The 20,340-nt window shown below is 35.4% G+C and overlaps 1 protein-coding gene and 1 pseudogene across 1 annotated transcript; one reads left to right on the top strand and one right to left on the bottom strand.

Moving 5' to 3' along the window:
• Positions 1–4,205: 4,205 nt before the first annotated feature.
• LOC141668092 (putative exonuclease domain-containing protein At3g15140) lies at positions 4,206–6,058 on the top strand (annotated as a pseudogene).
• Positions 6,059–11,187: 5,129 nt separating this feature from the next.
• Positions 11,188–19,627, bottom strand: LOC141668565 (uncharacterized). Its single transcript, XM_074475499.1, has 11 exons — positions 19,319–19,627; positions 19,111–19,208; positions 18,862–18,949; positions 18,218–18,605; positions 18,083–18,137; positions 17,889–17,970; positions 17,680–17,760; positions 17,416–17,523; positions 17,251–17,304; positions 11,535–13,341; positions 11,188–11,387 (listed from the first exon to the last, which is right to left on the bottom strand). Exons 1-10 carry the CDS (start codon positions 19,529–19,531, stop codon positions 11,572–11,574), a joined length of 2,937 nt encoding a protein of 978 aa, XP_074331600.1. The 5' UTR covers positions 19,532–19,627; the 3' UTR covers positions 11,188–11,387; positions 11,535–11,571.
• Positions 19,628–20,340: the final 713 nt, after the last annotated feature.

Genomic DNA, 20,340 nt, shown 5'->3' with positions numbered 1-20,340 from the left:
TTGTTCTTAAATTGTAGACTCTGAAGGCTTTTGTGGAAAGTGGATATCCAACAAAAATTCCTTCATCAGCTTTTAGATCAAATTTTGACAGCTGTTCAGGATAAGTCTTAAGAACAAAACACTTACATCCAAATACATGAAAGTATTTCATATTTGGCTTCTTTTTCATTACCATCTCATATGGTGTTTTTCCATACTTGTTTGTGAGTGTTGCATTCTGTGTAAAACAAGCAGTCTGCACAGCTTCAGCCCAAAAGTAGGTTGGCAGCTTTGCTTCATCAAGCATAGTTCGTGAAGCTTCAATGAGAGTCATGTTCTTTCTTTCTACAACTCCATTTTGATGTGGAGTTCCAGGTGCAGAAAATTCCTGTTTGATTCCATGATCTTTGCATAACTCTTCCATGATTGAATTCTTGAACTCAATGCCATTATCACTTCTTATAATTTTAACAGAATCTCTGACAAACTTATCCAGCTGTCTGACATGATCAGTTAGAGTAAATGCAGTTTCATTCTTCTTGAGCAAGAAGTACACCCAAGTGTACCTTGTGAGCTCATTCACTATAATCATAGCATATTTCTTCTTTGCAATAGACATGACATTGACTGGACCAAATAGATCAACATGCAGTAGGTGATAAGGCTCAAGAATTGATGACTCAGTTTTGCTCTTGAAGGAATATTTTTTTTGGTTTGCCTTTTGACATGATTCACAAAGGCCATCAGGAGCAAATACTGATTTTGGCAGTCCTCTCACAAGATCTTTCTTTACAAGCTCATTTATGTTGTTGAAGTTTAAATGAGAGAGTCTTTTGTGCCAATTCCAGCTTTCTTCAATCGATGCTCTACTTAACAGACAGATTGCAGAACCATCAGTACTTGTTGAAAGTCTGGCTTCATAAATGTTACCATGCCTGTAACCTTTCAGAACCCTTCACAGTGTTCTTCAAAAAAATCCACATGATAACCTCTATCACAGATTTGACTCACACTTAGCAGATTGTGTTTAAGTCCTGAGACAAGAGCTATTGTTTTAATGATGACATTCCCAAGATTAATACTGCCATATCCCAGAGTTTTTCCTATGTTTCCATCTCCATAAGAAACTCCTGGGCCAGCTTTCTCCATAAAGTCTGAGAGCAGGGCTTTATTTCCAGTCATATGTCTTGAACATCCACTATCCAGTACTAGCATATTTTTCCTGTTGCCCTGCAATCACAAAGACCACTAAGAGTTAGTTTTAAGGACCCAGACTTGCTTGGATCCTTTGGCCTTTTTAAGTTTGTTAGCATTTGCAGCGGATTTAATATCAGAGTTTATGCTAACATGCTCTTTATCAGAACTTATATCAGACTTTGCATCATATTTTACACTAGAAGGAATTAAAGCAACTTTCTTCAAAGAAGCTTTTATTTGATAATAATCATAGTATAGACTATGATATTCCTTACAAGTATAAATGGAATGCCATAAATTTCCACAATAAAAACAAGGATTTTATGGCTTAAACCTAACAGACTGACTCTTAACTCCTGACTTAGGAGGTAAAGATTTATATTCTTATTCTTCCTACAAAAAGAAGCAAGATGGTTAGAGTTTCCATAGTTATAACATTTCTTTCTATGAGCATTAGGAACAGGCATATAATTGTTACTTTTATTCACACCTTCCTTTCCATTCCTATTTTTCCTAGCTGCCTTAACCTTGTTGACATTCCTTATTTCTTTCAGCTTATACTTAAGCTGCTTCTTTGTCATTAAGCCTATGTTGACTTCAGCTGGTTTATCCTGTTCTAATTTGTCAGAACTTGACTTCTCCCTAACTTCTGTCACAGACTCTTTCATCTTTTCAGAATCAGACTTCACAGTTTTAGCTACAAACTTAAAAGGATTTACCTTTGGCTTAACAGCTTGTTTAACAACAATTGACTCAATTTGTTCAGTTCCTTTTTCACTTTTATCATCTCCATAACCTAAGCCATCTTTCTGGTTTTCACTACTTAATAAATTCTGAGTTGTTCTGCCAGAGTTAGTCCAAGTCCTGATAATCTCTTTTTCTTTTTTTAACTTAGTTTTGAGAGGTTTATTCAATTTTAGCAATTCATCTCTAAATTAAAAAGCATCATCTCTCTCTTTCTAAGTTTGATGGAGCATAACTAACTCTTTTTCTAAATAATCATTCCTTTTCTTGTAAGCAAGATTTTAAGAAGTTAATCTTTCACATGTTAAAGTTTGATCTCTGTAACTAATAAACATGGTTTTAAGATATGATCTCAACTCAGTAATATTATCAGTATGAAAGGCATAAGTTGTTTGAGGTACCTTCAGTTCAGCAGTTTCAGGGCTGCCATCAGCATTTGCCATCAAGGCATAGTTTACCTCATCTTCAGAATCTGAAGTGTCTGTCCAGCTTTTCTTTTTTGTGACAAGTGCCTTGCCTTTGTCACTTTTTCCTTTCTTGCAGTCAGGAGATATGTGGCCTCTTTCACCACAGTTGTAGCATTTGACATTTGAGTTATCTCCTCTGTCAGACTTTGCACCTTTGCCTTCAGATTTTCTGAAACCTTTCTTATCAGTACTTCCACCTTTCTTGAAGAACTTCTTTCCCCTTCTGAATTTCCTGTAGGCTATCTTTGTGATACCCTTTACCATAAGAGCACATAATTTCATCATCTCTTCATCAACATCTATTTCAGGTAAACTTTCAGTTTCTGAATCATCATCATCAGAACTTGATGATTCTGAATCAGACTTTATGATGAGAGCCTTTCCTTTGCCTTTGTTTGAGACAGCCACTTTGGGGGAATCCTCCTCATCCTTAAGAGCAACTGTCCCTGACTTTCTCCCATATCTCTTGCTTCTTTGATCCATCTCAAGTTCATAAGTCTTAAGCATACCATAGATTTCATCAAGAGTAGTTTCATCAAGAGCATAGTTGTCTCTTATAGTAGTAGGCTTCAAATCCCAACTTTCAGGTTGAGCTAAAAGGAATTTTATATTTGAATCTTCAAGATCATATTCATTGTCCACCAGTGACAGATCATTCAAGAGTTTGACAAACTTGTCATATAAGTCAATTAATGACTCATCAGCTTTTGAGTCAAAGTGTTCATACTCTTGAGTGAGTATAGTACTCCTGTTCTTCTTGATTGCATCAGTTCCCTTGCATCTTGTCTCCAAAGCATCCCATATCTCCTTTGCAGTCTTGCAATGAATTAACATGTTTGACATGACATTATCAATGGCACTATGCAGCAAATGCCTTACCTTTGCATCCTTGGCAATGAATGAGATATCTTCAGCAGTATACTCACTTTTCTCCTTTGGTATAGTCTTTGCTGGCTGATCTGCAACTACAACAGAGAGCTTGGTTGGCTTATGCGGTCCTTCATTAATTCTGTCAAGGTATTCTGGATCAGTAGCTTCCAGAAACATATCCATCTTCACTTTCCATATGGGATACTCAGAAGGTCTCAGTATGGGAACCCTAATGGTCTCATATCGACTATGGATTTGAGTCCTTTGAGTTTCTTCAGTTTTGGCGGGCTTGGTTGGATTTTCTGCTTCTTCAGACATGATTGTTTTAGATCTTTACTATATGTGTGGTAACAGATAGGCTCTGATACCAATTGTTAGGTCACACAACACTATAGAAGGGGGTTGAATACAGTGTAGAATACAATCAAATCGATTTCGAACACAAGTAACAGTAAACAGATATATTCGATATAATAAACTCTGTTACAATGGAACTGTTCTCTCTCAGTGATGAACAAATATCATGAGATCTGCAAGGTTACAATGTATGATCTTCTCAATAATGATAACAAATATAGTGTAAACCTATGTCTGTGTTTATATAGTACACAGTTACAAGATAACTTCTAATTGATATGGAATATAATTATGTCTCCTAAAATATATCAATCTAATATCTTATACAAGTCTTCTTATCTTCTAACTCTTTCCATGCATATCTTCTTTTGTATTATTCTCGATCTTCTTTCCTATAAATTAGCTTCCTTCCTTAGTTGTTAGTCCTCTGTACTTAAGTTCTGATATCTATCTTCTGATATTTATCTTCTGATAATCTAACTTCTGATATCCTTAAGTTCTGACTTCCAGTAAGTACTACTGATATTTTCTGTTTGTTAAGATCTAAAAACTAAACGTGAAACATATTAGAGATGACATCTCAAATATATCTAACACTGAACCCCAGAATCCTCTAGAAATGGAAGCAGTAAGTCTGTTGAATGCAAGGTGGGAAAAGCTACGTGATCGAGAGCGCAAGGCTGAAAGAGAACTTAGGAAGGGGAAACGAAATTAGAATTGAAGTTCGGAGGAGTGTGAACTAGAAGTTGGAAAAACTTCATATCTTTTGGTTACTCTAACTGAAAGGCATGAAACAATCCAGGTGATAGGAATCATTCCAAGGGTCTTTAATTTGAGGTTCGAATTCTCTTTCTAGTTTTGTTATTTATCAAGCTTTTTGTATTGTTTTCCAAGTTCTATTCAGTTGTAATAGCAAGACATTAATGTTACTTATCTTTTCTCGTCTCATTGTTTAGTTGAATTATCCTTCTTTAATTTGATCATTGTTAGACAATCAAATAGGGGGAGATTGAAAGGCAGAGTGTCTAAACTTGTAACACTGTAACTTATGTAACTCAACTAAAGAAAAGATGCTTAACCGGAAAATAATCAAGAATAAGAAGTCACAAGGAAATCAATGCTAAATGAAGACAAGGTAAATGATATAATTCAACATGTTAACTATGATCAATCAAAGAAGAAATCACTGGAAGAAGTTCAAGTCAAAGTTGTTCATGCCTCAGTGATTTGTAACTTAAAGAATCAAGATCATAACTGTCAGTATCAATAAGGCTAATTGATTCAAGTGAGTAAGCAGGAAAGCATTTTTTGGAAAGCCACATTACAAATTGAATATGGTAAATATAATCATCTGTTGATTTTTTTTCTTATTATTATTGTAATATTATTATATTTTTTGCTACAGCTATGGTTTCAGTTGCCTCTGCCGTAGAATTCTCCTTACCAACACCTATGGGAAAATCTGATTCTCTCTCTACTGAATTATCGAGCCTTAAGCTGGACTTTTTTGATGTTTTCAAGGACACTACACCGGAGCTCAACACAAAGTCTTTTGATCTCAGCAAGGTACAGCCTCAGAATTTCAACTATTTCCTTGTGCTTGATTTGGAGGGAAACATTGAGATTCTTGAATTTCATGTTCTGTTGATTGATGCTAAAACATTGGAGCTTGTTGATTTCTTCCATCGATTCGTAAGCCCACGAAAATTGAGGAAAGAATGATTAGAGCAGATTGTCGAACAGCACTTTGGGAAATTTGGTAGTAACTGTATCTGGCAACAGACATCAATTCCATTCAAGGATGTTATACCACAGTTTGAAGATTGGGTTGTCAAACATAATTTGTTGACAAAGGAGCTTGGTGGGCATTTGAATAAAGTTGCATTCATAACCTGCGGCAATTGGGATATAAAGACTAAAATCCCTTACCAATGCAAAGTATCACGGATGGAGCTTCCACCATACTTCATGGAATGGATCAAAATCTCAAGGACATCTACTTGAACTTTTACGGGAGGAGGGGTAGATCTATGCTCGCAATGATGGGGCAGCTTCGGATTCCATTAGTTGGAAACCACCATCTTGGAATTGATGACGCAACTAATATCACAAGAATTCTTCAACGTCTGATTGTTGATGGTTCAGTTTTACAGATCACTGCCCGGAGAAACAGTGATAAAAAGGTAGAATTCCTCTTTGAAAATCGTATTTGGTAGCTGGTTTTAGTTCTTTAAGATTAAGTGAAGTCGAACTTCATTATGTAGTTGATGCCTTTGATAATTGGTGGCCGTATTGTGATATGTTGCTTTCATTTAGCTGTGCTTGTTTCCAATATTACAGATGAGTATAAACAACTACTTATTTCTTTAAAAACATATTTGCTTGTTTTGTTTGATTGTTAATTTAAATTAGGTGCACAACAATTAGGAGATGTATGAATTTTATGTTGCTGTATTATCAAGAAGTTTGTTGTTGCAACGATTGTCTATTAAACAAGTTTATTGTTTATTAATGTTTTTTGCTCTTGCAATCGTAAAGTTTACAATAATGCATATGAAGAGGGAAAGAAAGAGGAGAGAATTTGACATGAAATTAGCTTGTGTAGTCGAAACTCAGAGCATTAAACCCGAATTTAACCCTCAAGCCATAGTTGATTATTATTAAAGAAAAGACTTGAAAAAGTTGGTAGTGAAAGCTAAACAACATCTGTTAGTAGCAGGTTGGTCTTTTTCTTATTCGAGGAGAAAATGTGGTAAGAGAGAACCTCGTTACGCTGCTCCTAATGTTGAGAGGAAATATTATCGCTTCGAACTGCAAGGGCTATTTTGAAAATTCCTATGTAGAAAATTCTATGTAGAAGTTCAACTTAATGTAAGTAGAAATTCTGGAGGGAAATTTTTACCCATGAGGGGAAGCTATCTCGAAATTTCTATGTAGAAGTTCTACCTAATGTTCGCGATAGAGTTTAGTAGACATTCTTATGTAGAAGTTCTACATAGAGAGCAGTTTCAACATGACACTCGACATCATCTAAGTGGCAGATTTCCAAGCTTTCAAGACAAGATAAAATGTGGTAAGAGAGAACCTCGTTACTCTGCTCCTAATGTTGAGAGGAAATATTATCGATTTGAACTGCATGCAAGGGCTATTTAGATAATCAAGAGAAATTTGAAGAGTTAAGTAATTGTGTTCTACGAAAAAAGTTTTTAAGAGAAGATGTTAAGATGCAAGGAAGTGAGAGTTTTGCAGAGGAAGCTTGTTTATCCATGCAGCGTGGAAACAGAGAATTTCGGGGGGGGGGGGGGTTTAGGATGGTGGATGTAGTGATGTTGTCAGTGAGTTGGAAAATAGTGATTTTGATGATAATGCAATGGTTGGTACCAAGAGGAGAAATCTTGGTGGTAAGAACATGAATGATTTGAAAAAAGGTAGGGTTGATAAGAAGAGTGTTGGTAAGGGTGGATTAAGAGGCGTAAAGAATCAAGGGAAAAGTGTAGATAATCAATTGAAAGGTGTTAAGAAAGGAGATCAGTACCAGAACCTGGAGGTAGGTGGGGGAGGTTCAGGTCTATCAATATCTGGGACTGGTTATCTAAAGACGGTTCTTTATCCATAAACATTTTTGGAACAACCTCTTTACTACTCTCCTCTCAGTTGCATACCGTTGAACTGACAGGTTTATTTTGAGGTGAGCTTGATAGGAATTTCTTGACCTCGCATCTTTCAGGTGACTTTGACAAAGGATGTGACCCTGCTCCATTTTGCTTACTGTTTTCAGCTATTGCTTTAGCACCATGTTTTGACACATTGTGTTTACGTGCAGTCAAGTCATTGTCAGATTCACCATTACTTGATTTTTCAGATTACCTCTTCCGGCTGAAGTGAAACTTCATCATCTTGCTTGATTGCATGTCATTGCTAATGCTGGTTTTCTGATTTCTTAAAGATGCATTACTGGCATCTGGGCTACTTGGCATGTGATTTCTTGCATAGTTGATTACACATTCCTTTAAGTTAGTTATTGCTCCATTCTCAACTATATTGTCCATATGCTTTTGACTATAGTTCGCTCCTGTATTATTCTGGTACTCTTTTGGATTATCTTGTTCAGTATCACATAAAACAGAAAATTGATTCACAAATTCATTGCGTCAACAGGTAAATCTCTCAGTTCTGTTACCTTACCTCGTTTTCCAGCAGAAAATAGGCCGGTATCCACGATGGTAAACTTGATCGATTCTTACTTACATTTTGAAGTGACTGGTTGGAGATAACAACGACGTCTCTTGTTGGGTACTACGTCAGGCTCTGACCCGCCTTCTTCCTTGTCTTCAATAATATTTTCTGTTTCAGGTTCAAGTTCAAGATGCTTAGGTTCTTCTGCAACTTTTTGCAAGACATCAGTAAGAGAATCAAAATAGTGACTCCCTTTTTTAAGTTTTCTTCTTGAAAATTTCTTGATACTGGGCACAAGAAACACCAAAAAAGTATTTGAACCAGTATAGACCTCATTCTCAGGAGCCTCAGAGTGTCATCCTCTTGCTAACAGGCGAGGCCAAACTGCTTCCCAGAAGAGATCACTAGCTTTAGCTTTGCTTAGTTGAACTCCAGTTAAAAACTAAATAATTTCACCTTTTGTAAGCTAAGAGCATGCTTGTCCACTAGGAATTTCAGGTCAAGTGTGTGATACTTGAGAGCTTCCCTTTGCCAATAGATACTGCTTCTAAAAGCACACCAACACCAACCATATCTCTTAATGAGAACACATAATCCTCCAATGAGAAGTTCAACTTAATGTTCGACATAGAGTCTAAGTAGAAATTCTGGAGAGTACCCAAGAGGGGAATCTATCTTGAAATTTCTATATAGAAGTTCTACGTAATGTTCGTGATAGAGATAAGTAGACATTCCTATGTAGAAGTTCTATATAGAGAGCAGTTTCAACATGACACTCGGCATCATCTGGGTGGTAGATTTCCAAGCTTTCAAAGACAAGATAAAATGTGGTAAGAGAGAATCTCGTTACTCTGCTCCTAATGTTGAGAGGAAATATTATCGCTTTGAACTGCACGCAAGGGCTATTTAGAAAATTCCTATGTAGAAAATTATATGTAGAAGTTCAACTTAATGTTCGAGATAGAGTTTAAGTAGAAATTCCGAAGGTAGAAACATTTTTACCCAAGAGGGAAGTGGGTGAAGGACAAATTTAACCTATTTTTACACAAAATTGACAAAAATAACAAATTTCTGAAAAGTTGGCCAACTTTGGCCGATGGGATACCCAACTGTCAGTGGAGTATCCACTTTATATAATATACCCAACTGGCAGTGGAGTATCCCATATATGAAATACCCAACTACCAGTGGAGTATCTTATACAAATTGGGATACCCAACTGACAGTGGAGTATTCAATCGGCCAAAATTGACCACTTTTTTCAGAATGGCTATTTTTGTTAAATTTTTTCAAAAATTGGCTATTTTTGTCATTTTTTCGAGGGAAGTTAACTCAAAATTTCTATGTAGAAAATAGAGTACAAACTATAGCAACGAAATAAAAAAGGAGACTGTATTTTTGAAATAAATTGATAAATGTATTTTCTATAATATCTTATTTTGTAATATTAGTTTAAGAATTCTTAGGTAGATCTAAAGAAAAATTCCTAAGACATACATCGATTTGTATTTATTTTATTACAAATATAAATATTCAATATCTTAATTTAAAAACAAAACAAATATTGTAAGTAAATAAATGTCAACATTTTTGAACATGAATTTCTCATAATCTCATGAAAAATATTCTAAAATTAACCTTGAGATCCTTATTATCTAATTTAATCGTAAAGACTATTGAAAGTTGTGGGGCGGTTAGGTGCGTAACACGGCTAAAACGCTAGTTAAAATTAAAAATGTAAAATCCATAATTCTCTTTTTTATAATAAGTATAATGAACTTCAAATTTAAATAGAATTTTAGTATTTCAGTTAATTGAGGAAAGGTAATATTTTGTTTAAACAACTTTTATATATGATTGACTTCTAAATATGAATTCTTTTCTGTATTAATTCGAATATGAAATAAGGAACTTAATTTTATTGGATTACAATAGAATAAAACTAAAAGTGTAAACCTCATCATTGTTGAAAAAAGGTAAGAGTTTAAACAAATTATATATAGGATTGATTTCTAAAAATTTATTTTTTCCCATTTAGTTCTAAATGTAAATAAGGAATTTAATTTTATTTGATTAAAATAGAGGAGCACTAAACAAATAAATAAATAATTTTCAAAAGATTCTGGAACTCCGGATTTTTTTTTATATATATATAAAAATTAAGATATTGATAATATTTAGCTTCAGAAAATATTTAAATCTCAATTATAAAATTATATATACTGCATAATTGCATTATATATTATTACTCCTATAAATTTAGTGTATCGACAATATGAGAATGATGATTGATCTGTACATAATAATAATGGATATTCTGACTTGTTCATCTTACATACATTATCAAATATATATTTCAAATATACTATTAAAATCATACCGGTTTACACAAGATAATAGTCTTACCAAAATAAGAAAATTGTCTCAGAAATATTATAAAAATTAATATAAATCGGAAATTTTATAATGTACAGTATTTTAAATATGAATTCATTTTGATAAATATATAAGTTCGTGCGAGAAATTTTTTTGATATATAAAAAGACCCGCGCCTAGCACATGTTTTCAAGCTAGTTTCTTTTGAATCTTACCAAAAAAAAATGACGCATGTTTTGTAAAAAATACTGGGAGCAAATACACTTCAACTAATTATAGTACTAGTGTTAAATTATAGCAAATTAAACAAATTAAAAAATAGGAGTTATGCAAAAGACATAATTAAAACTTAAAAAGGCAGCTTGCTTCCTAATCTCGATAAAATGCTATATATAAAATTGGTATCTTAATCATGTATAGACACTGCAGTCATTAGTAATCTAAAAAGCAAGAAGGGCCAATTGTGCACAGGAAAATTGATGCCAACGGAGCTAGAGTATAGATTTTGAATTCAGTAGCCAATCTACAGTAAACACACTAGCCTATAATATAAACCCAATCTGGAACACACAGTCAATTACAAATAACAAGCTTTGGAGACGACTCAGGAAAATTGATGCTAAGTGCCAACTGAGCTAGAGTTTGATTTTGAATTCAGTACCCAATCTACAGTAAACACATGACCTGTAACCTATAATATAAACCCAATCTGGAACATACAGTCATTTACACATAGCAATCTTTGGAGACGAGTCATCAGCTACCTCGCCATAATCAAGAGTAAATTCCCTAAAAGGAGGGATAGTCTTTGTCGTGAACAACATGAGGCGAGGAAACATTGAACTATCGTGTTTCATGCAACACAAACTGAACCATCACATTAGGACTTCTACTGTGGCTAATGTAACTAGACACAATCATGAGGCCTAATACATCCATTGCAAAATCTAATGAGATATCTGGGCGAACATTAGGGTAAAAATACCGCATCACACAAAATTCACAAAACAAAGGTGACTAGTAGGACTTAAAAAATACTTGCTTAATAAAATGTGTAGACAAATTTAAAATCAAATTGTTGAAGTTCGTTTGTCCTTCCGAAATAAGCATAAGAAATGTCGCTAAAGTCTAATATACAATCTGTGGAAAATGAAAATGATCTTCATTCTTCGGGACGCATGGGCAAAACAAAGTAGCAGCAGCCAGCAACGAGCTCCAGATCTGTCCACAAAATTAAGGCATTTACATTCTACAATCAGTGAATTTCAAATGACATATTATCACTTTAACATGCTAAGTTTAACATACTAATGTGCTAGTTTCATAAACGATACTAGTTTCAAAATAGTGATACAAAAAAAAACATACCTCAAAGTATACTATCGCTTCTTCCTAGTGATAATTATCACAAAAACAAATTGTATCGGCACATGGCCGTATATGCACCTAATATGAGACCCTCAAAGAGATTCGACATGCATATCTCAATCTCATTAATGTCCAGTGACGTGCCACAGCCTCTACCTCTACGCTCTCTGTTATGATGCAAACCCACCCTCACATATCTTATCATTTCCATCGCGTCCATGTCTGAATATTGCGGCTCTGGATCTTTTTCAATTTTTGGTTCTTTCTCAGCTTCAATTGTAGTTTCAGTTTCAGTCGTAGTTTCAGGTTCTTCAACTTGAGCAGAACTGTCATATACAAGGACATCATGAAAGTAGGTACCCTCTGGGATTCTATGTACCCATCTATATGCTTCGAATCGAGGGCGACTTTCTTCAGAAATGCAAACAGAATCATCGACGGAGGTGTTAATCTTTGTACGCTCCTTAAAATTCATGTCAGATTTCATAGCATAGTGCAAAAGAACCATGAACTTTGCACGTGACTTGCCATCCCAAAAACCTGTGAAATTTCGGAGGAGCTGAGTTCTCCAGGGTTTGTAAGAGAAAGGATAGCCGTCTAAAAGTTCTGTAAAGAGATAATCCATCTCGGGATGTAACGGTTTCCCACGAAGAATTTTCTTTAACATGAGTTTCACTTCGTTCATGTCAGCCGCAAAATTCACCAAAAACTCAGAATCCTCAATTTCACGAGGCTTAGGTAATTCGATTCGAAAGCGAACATTTTGACTACCCCCAACACTTTGTATGTACTGAAAAAGCTTGATATTTCGATGGTTTTCAAGACGAAGACCGCCATGTGGACGACCAGTGTCATGATGAAAATCTAGGACCGCTATGACTAAAGAATGCATGAGATACAAGCATTCCCTTTTCAACCTGTCTCCATTCCACACCACATCCAGCTCTGAGTTATTTAAAACAGTTGGACGCCACCTGGACTCAACAGATTCATGATCATCGAACCACTTTTTTAGTGTGAAAGGACGATTGTAACATGGAATACCATCATTGTCCCTAAAAATTGGAAGGATGAAAGAAAATCCCATTGATTTACGCAACTTCAACAACCTTGTATTATCGACCAGGGGAACGCCAACTTCATTAACCGGATCTAATGGAGCAATGTCTTCATCCACTTCCACTTTATCCTCATCTCTTTCCTTTTCAGACTCTTTAACTTCACTTCCCTCAACTCCATCTCTTTCCTTTTCAAAATATTCTTCTTCTTCTCTTTCCTCACTAATAACACCACTACCACCCTCCTCTTCTCCTCCCCCTAACCTAGTTCGATCAATGCCTTTAGATTGAAAACGCTTCCTTTCCTCTTCCTTCCTTTCCTCTTCCTTCATCAAGGCAAATTTCCACTTTTTATAATAAATCCTCGCCCTTGACTTATTTATTTCCTCCAACATTAGGGATAAAAATTTCTCTTGATCTTCCTCGGGAGAATCATTAAATGCTTCGCGCCCAGGCTTCACTGTCTCCATAGTGTACAAGTTGCTCCATGCATTTAACCACTCACGCCCCTTTTCTCCTGCATCCCGAATGCCATAATGAATTGTACAAATATTATTGCAACACCATTGAATAGACGGACGATTAAAATCAATCAGATGAAGAGGAAATTTTTCTTCAATCATCACTTGTCTTTCGGGAATAGGAACTTCAAAGTTCTTGAACTCTTCGTCTGATTCACTGACCTTATCTATCAAGTTCAAAATATGATTCTGTTTCTTTTTCTTTTTATTCCCCATTGCTTTGAGAACCTGGTAAAAGGAAAAAACAATCATGTAACAAGAAGAGGTAAACATACGAATACAACTTATCAGACTGTTAGGATCAAGTAAGATTCTGACCTAATTTGTGTCTATTTTTAGAGAGAGAAAGCAGTTATAGAGAGAGAGTGTGTCAGGAATTGGTGGTTCCTGAACTAGTTTTGTAACTGTTTTTGGTATTTTCTAATTATATAAGAGAGATACCAGCTAGATATAGCAAAGAAACAGAGAGAAACAGCAGATTAGAGGCAGAAATAGAGAGATTGAGTCAGAAAATGCAGCTAGAGAGACAGAATCAGATAGAAACTTGAAGGAGATAGATTTCTAGAGAGAGAACCCTAGAGAGAGAAGAGAGAGACTTGTGGAACAAGTTCCATTTTCATATATTCATATTGCATAGTCTCCATTACAAGACTCTGTCAACTATATTTATAGACTCAACTTCCTGTAACTAACTCTTTAAATGGAAAAAACACAATTACCCTTACTAATACACTCTTATTACTACTTATATAATACTAAGGCAGAGCTATTCCTAACAATCCTTCCCCCTTGAGAAATAACCATGTCCTCATGGTTGATCTTGCTCATGGTCCATTTTATTTTCCAGCAGTTGCTAACAATTTGGACCTCATCCAAACAACTTTTACATCCTCCTGGATCAAAAATAGTGATAGTAACCCTTTTTCTTGAGACCTCATAAACTTCAAGTCTCGGTACTTTTCCAGGTTTACCTAGTCTGCCTTGTTTTACATCTGAAATTTCAGTTTGAACCGCAACCTTGGGGTATCCCTGCCACTGTCCAGGTTGGCCACCACAAACTGAGTTTATTAGTGTAGCTTTCTCTAGCTTCACTTCTTTACCGCTGATCATGTCTTTGAACATCACATTACCACCTTTTGAATGATCTTTTTGCACAAGACCACCTAGATCAAAGATTATCATTCTCTTCTCAGGAAGATGGCTAAATTTCCTTTCCAGAAAAGAATTTGCAGCGGTTGGACTATCTCTGCAAGGAACATCATCAATCAATTCTCCTATCGCCTTCATTCCAGCTCTTACCATATCAACATGATGTTGACTGGATTCATTAACTCCATTCTAATGACCAACTCCTTGAATTCCATCTGCATTCGCCATTTGGATCATAAACACCTTCTTCCTTATTTGATGCTCCTTCATAAGTTGGTCTATCGTAAGCTTCCGACAAATAATATCCTCCAATTGCCCCAGCTGACCAAAAACAATAATGCTAGACTTCTTACACAAGCTATATGAATTGTAAGCTGTTGGAAAATCTTTGATAGTCGTTTTTCTAAAGAAAGCCTCAGCAACCACTCCCGTGTTGGTAGAAATCCTAGAGGATACTGCATTGTTGCCACCTTGTTTCTTTCCCACTTTGTAACTACCAACAATCTTGGACATGGGTCCAAGTACAAGTCCAGAGAACCTTAACTTCATGTTACTCTCTTCCTTGCTTTCCTCTGTTATACCACTCTTGATATACTCTTCATCAGCAGCACCTTGGTAATCCACCAACTTTGGTTTGTAACCATCTTCAAGTCCCTTGCTTGGTTTGTGGGCAAAGGATTTTGCAGGTTCCTCTTTTGTCAGTAAAATTAGGCAAGCTTGCTGACACACATATTGTTGATCCTTAAACTCAGGATAGTAAGGAAACAAGCGTTTATTCACTCTATCTTTCAACTGACCTGGTGTACCTCCATATGGTGCCTTGTTATTGCTCCTTTTCTTTTGTAAGCTTTGCAGGTTTGAAAGTTCAACCAGCTCCTTTGATCTTTCGGTTGTACAAATTTCAAATTGTAAGAGGTTAAATAATTTGGAGTTACCTTCTTCTAGTGATGTTAAGATAAATTCTTGCTCAGGCCAAAACTCCTGGCTAGATCCTGATTCTTCATCATATACAGGTTCTTTATCATAGACAGGTTGACAATTACAAATAGTTTCAACTGCCAACAGTTGCTCCCAGTCCTGTAAAGATTCCTCGTCTCCAGCTTCTTCAACCACCTGACAGTCACTAAACTTGCTAGCATTTTCCTTCCTTCCATTCTGCCAAACAAAAGGATTTGCAGATCCTTCCTCAAGCTCCTGAACCTCCATATGCAAAATTTCTACCATCATTTTCCTGGCTACTTCTATTGTAGCCTCTAGCTTCTGTAATTTCTTACTTGTTTTATCTTTATATTCAGCTATTAGCTGCTGTACCATACACACAGCTTCATCAAACGCCTTATCCTCTGCTGTTCTTATCAATGTCTCCATCTCTGGCATTCTCAACACTAGTAATAGTCACAACACTATATCAAACTACCACACACTTGTTCTCCAGATCAGTCTCAATACTTCAGCAGTTCAGTAACTTTACTATCCACACAACACTAATTCTCCTTGCAATTTCAACTTCAGTTACTCGCAACTTCTTCAAACTAATTTTTTTACAAACACTTGGTGTGCACAATCAATGAAAACAAAACTTCACAACAGTTTGCTGATCTTGAATCCAATAACTGTCCTAGTACTACAAGTACTCCACAGATCAATCAAATCCTCAATCTCACTTACCACAACAAGCAATGTTCATCAATCACACCAGACCACAATTGACACACAACAATACTACAATTTCAATCTCAGTAATAAACTTGAGTACATTTACTTCTAGATACTAAATCAATACACATTCACTTCTCTTAGGCAATTACTCAAACAACTGTTACACACTTCAAAACTGCATATCACTCCACAATTCTAACAGTAGTTCAGTTCACTCAGGAGAAATATCAAACACCTCCGGTGCACTACTTAGTTTTGCATAAAAATTACACCAGTACTTGCACAACAGCAGTACACAATCACAACACCGCCGAAGTACACCAATACACCATATATCACACAACAATTCACCTTCTCAACACTTAACAACCAGTATAAGCACTAATAGACTATGCGAATTACTAACAACACGAAACAGAACTTAACCTAATATTTTTGTACTTTTCTTCAATAACAGCTACTAACACTAATTGAGTCTAAATGCAACTGAATAAGCAGTAACAACATAATCAGTCTCTTATTTCAACAGATTAAGAACACATCTGAGAACAGAGATTGAAAGAAAGCACCTGAGATGAGAAATACTAAAGTTCTGATCTTTTAACTGCGATTACAGTGAACCTAAGCTTGATCGGCTCGGATTTGAGTGCACAACACAGTTGAAGCAGTGGATTGAACAAAATCTGAAGCTCTGATACCAATTTGTCAGGAATTGGTGGTTCCTGAACTAGTTCTGTAACTGTTTTTGGTATTTTCTAATTATATAAGAGAGATACCAGCTAGATATAGCAAAGAAACAGAGAGAAACAGCAGATTAGAGGCAGAAATAGAGAGATTGAGTCAGAAAATGCAGAGAGAGAGACAGAATCAGATAGAAACTTGAAGGAGATAGATTTCTAGAGAGAGAAACCCTAGAGAGAGAAGAGAGAGACTTGTGGAACAAGTTCCATTTTCATATATTCATATTGCATAGTCTCCATTACAAGACTCTATCAACTATATTTATAGACTCAACTTCCTGTAACTAACTCTTTAAATGGAAAAGACACAACTACCCTTACTAATACACTCTTATTACTACTTATATAATACTGAGGCAGAGCTATTCCTAACAGAGTGCTGGAATGAGATTCCATTTTCATATATCAATTCATAATCTGATATTACAACTTATAGATCTATTTATAGACTCTACTAACTTGTAACTAACTACTTCTTAAAAGACATAATTGCCTCAATACTCAATACTAACTACTTAATATCCCAAACTAATACTAATATATGTCAATCCTGACACAGACCTAGTTCAATGAAGTTCAGAAAACCAACCTGAACCAACCCTGAATTATCATGTGCTGCATCATCGCTACAGGCAAGATGCTCCTGCAAAATTTAGCCATAGTAAGTCCTTTACAAAGTTACAGTGAAAACCCTGAATTTCAAATATCAAATAATACAAATAAGTATCATAATTTAGAGGGAAGAAGAAAGTACTGCAATACTAGCCCAGGAGTTCTGTTCAATGCAGGTATTGCTCACGTATTCATCTTCTGGCCTAAATTCCTTAAAACTCCCGGTCATGAGCGGGGTATTCTCATTTACCTGAAAACCGTTGAGGTTAATCTTAGTTAACGAATCCGGAAAATTGTGCTTCTCCAGTTAGAAGAATTATTCCCATAATTTGACAATTTCAACTTTGGAATTTTGAATACAGAGTTGTGAAAACGTAACAGCAATCATTCGTAAAGGAAAACATACCTCATTCAGCATCTCCCATACCACATTAGGCTGGTCTTTATAACCTTCATCTGTTACCAAGAGATATAGCTGACCCCCAAACTGCCAATAAATTTGCAATTAGCATATGCAAGAAGAAAATCATTTCAAAGGAACAGAAACTATAAGCTCTTTTTTAGTTATTTTTTAGAAATTCACCAACAGCTAACATGCAGAGATGCAACACTGACCTTGAACATGGTGTTCAAGTGATAATTACAATAAAGCACACAAAGCTCACGTTCTTTTAATTCCTTTCGCAAACAGATCAGGCTGCAAAAGTTAAATTTCAATATATTAAATACCTCCGCTCATCCATCATATTGAGTATTTTGCTTACATAATACATAGTGCAGATGCATAGACAAAGTGGAAATCAACATACCCATGTACGGTCAATTGACTAGCAGTTGTGTCCAAGAATTTTTTTATCAGTTTCCCTGTTAAGAATTGATATGGTAATCAACTTAGATCTCAAGGATAAACTTGCAAACACAGATATATGAATTTGTAAAATTACCCTGTGACAATGCCATGGCTCTCAGAAACTCAGCATCTTTGAGGTCTACATTTCTAGCATCACTACTGTCGAGAGATACATCTTCGGATGAATTTGAAAAGTCAACCTCCGACAGTTTCAAGGTTCTCATCAGCTCTGCTTCTTTTGCGTGTTCTCCATTTTTAGCTTTTTTAGGCTCGGAACCAGTAGAGACATCAAAAGACAAACCTCTTAAAAGACTAGGAGAAGGAACTCCTAAAGTTGCAGATGTTGCAGGGATAGAATCAACAGAATCTTCTTCAGGCCTTTTCTCGTGATCAGTTCCCACAAGTAAATTTTCAAGGCCAACAAGTTCCCCCGCAATAGTGTTGTAACACTTCGATCCAAATGCATCGTAAGTTTTACTATCCTGCACATTATGCACCAAATAATTAACTAGTGACCTTTTAATTAATTAAGGCCACCGACACTATTAAGTCAAGTCAGGAAGATAAATGCTAAACCCATCCAAGAAAAATAACTAGTCTGCCAAATGAGAAGTGACATAGGTATATCTATCACGTGAAGATCAAAGGAGGTATGACATATTATAAGCAGTCCATAACTAAAGAATAGTGAATATTAAGCGCTTCAAAAAGTACCCATAATATCCATATAGTTGATACCTTAGGATCGACTATCCACCCATGATAAAGTGGAATCTTCAACAAATCAAATAAAACACGCTCCCTTGTAAACTCAAATTCGCTAATACTGCGAGAATTCAAAAACCAATTTTAGAATGTTAATAAAAACTGAAAAGAAATTAGAGCATACCCACGACACGACACTGTATAAAGGCAGCGCTCGATTATTATATAGTACCTACTATATATGACCTACAGGGGGGTACTATATATAAAAGGAAACAATACCCCTTAAATTTTATATTGACATCAATCCCAGTTGCAAGACGAGGGATCAAATCGGCAATGTCCTGTTGAGGGTTCTTGACATATCCTGCATCCTTGTTCTGCACGAAGCAAAACGAACATTATCGTTATCTTTCTTAAACCCTAGCATACATGGGGTCAGAAATTGATTTTGCAAGAAAGACAATAAAAAGAAGCAGCAAGCACTTACATGAAACTTCTGAGTAACCATTGCTAGTAATTTCTTCTGAGATACGTTTCTAATATTTGGACTCAATTTTAACTCATCTTTCAACAATAAAACGTTACATATCGCTACCAGAGGACAGGAACCAGCATCCTTTTGAAGAATAATTGGCCTACGCTGTCCTAAGAACTCGACGTATTTGATCGTGTGGGTTTCTCCACAGCTTGAAGAAGCCATAGGCAGAGACGAAAGCCCTAATCAGTATTTGAGCGAAAAGCCCCAGCAGGGAAAAGAAAATTGCAACTCCCAAGTGGCGATTTCTGTGGTCAATACTTACAAAATAAAATCTAATGGAATTAAACTAAGGGCGTATCGAACTAGGATTCTTAAAAAAAAATTGATCGATGAAATTTAGGTGTATTCAATTGAGATTTTAAAAAATGTATCAGAATTTTATGATATTTAACTAGTATTTTAAATTATGCTACAAAATCTAGTGGTATTCAATCGGGATTTTAAATTATGCTTAAAAATCTGAAGGTATTAAATTGGGATTATTTAAAATTCATTAAAATCTGATGGTATTCACATGCTCAAAAATTTTTTTGGACTTCATAAAATGATGGATTTTGTGGCATTTTTCAATGTATTTTATGGTTTTTGAAATCACACCATAATTAATGAGATTTTGAAGGATTGTGTTTAAATCCTAAAGACTCTTTATCAACTCTACGACATTTTATCTAGAATCCGCGTAAAATCAAAATCTGATAGAATCCATTAAAATCCATGAATTATATATAATACATTAAAATCCAAGTTCAATACACCCCCTAAGTTGCGAATATAGCGGGGGGGTTTGGGCGATGGCCCTTGATTGAACATAATTTGGGGAGAAAAGACCAAAATCTCACAAAAGCTGTAAAATGGTCTTTTTTATCACTTAAAAACACATTTTTTATATGCTATTTTAAAAAACGCAACTATATAATGCGTTTTTATTGATTTTAAATTATTTTATGAAAGCAAAAAAAATTTAAAAAATA

The sequence above is a fragment of the Apium graveolens genome, chromosome 6 (genome assembly GCF_009905375.1).
Source record: "Apium graveolens cultivar Ventura chromosome 6, ASM990537v1, whole genome shotgun sequence".
NCBI classification, from domain to species: domain Eukaryota; kingdom Viridiplantae; phylum Streptophyta; class Magnoliopsida; order Apiales; family Apiaceae; genus Apium; species Apium graveolens.
This window is presented reverse-complemented; position numbering and strand designations above follow the sequence as displayed.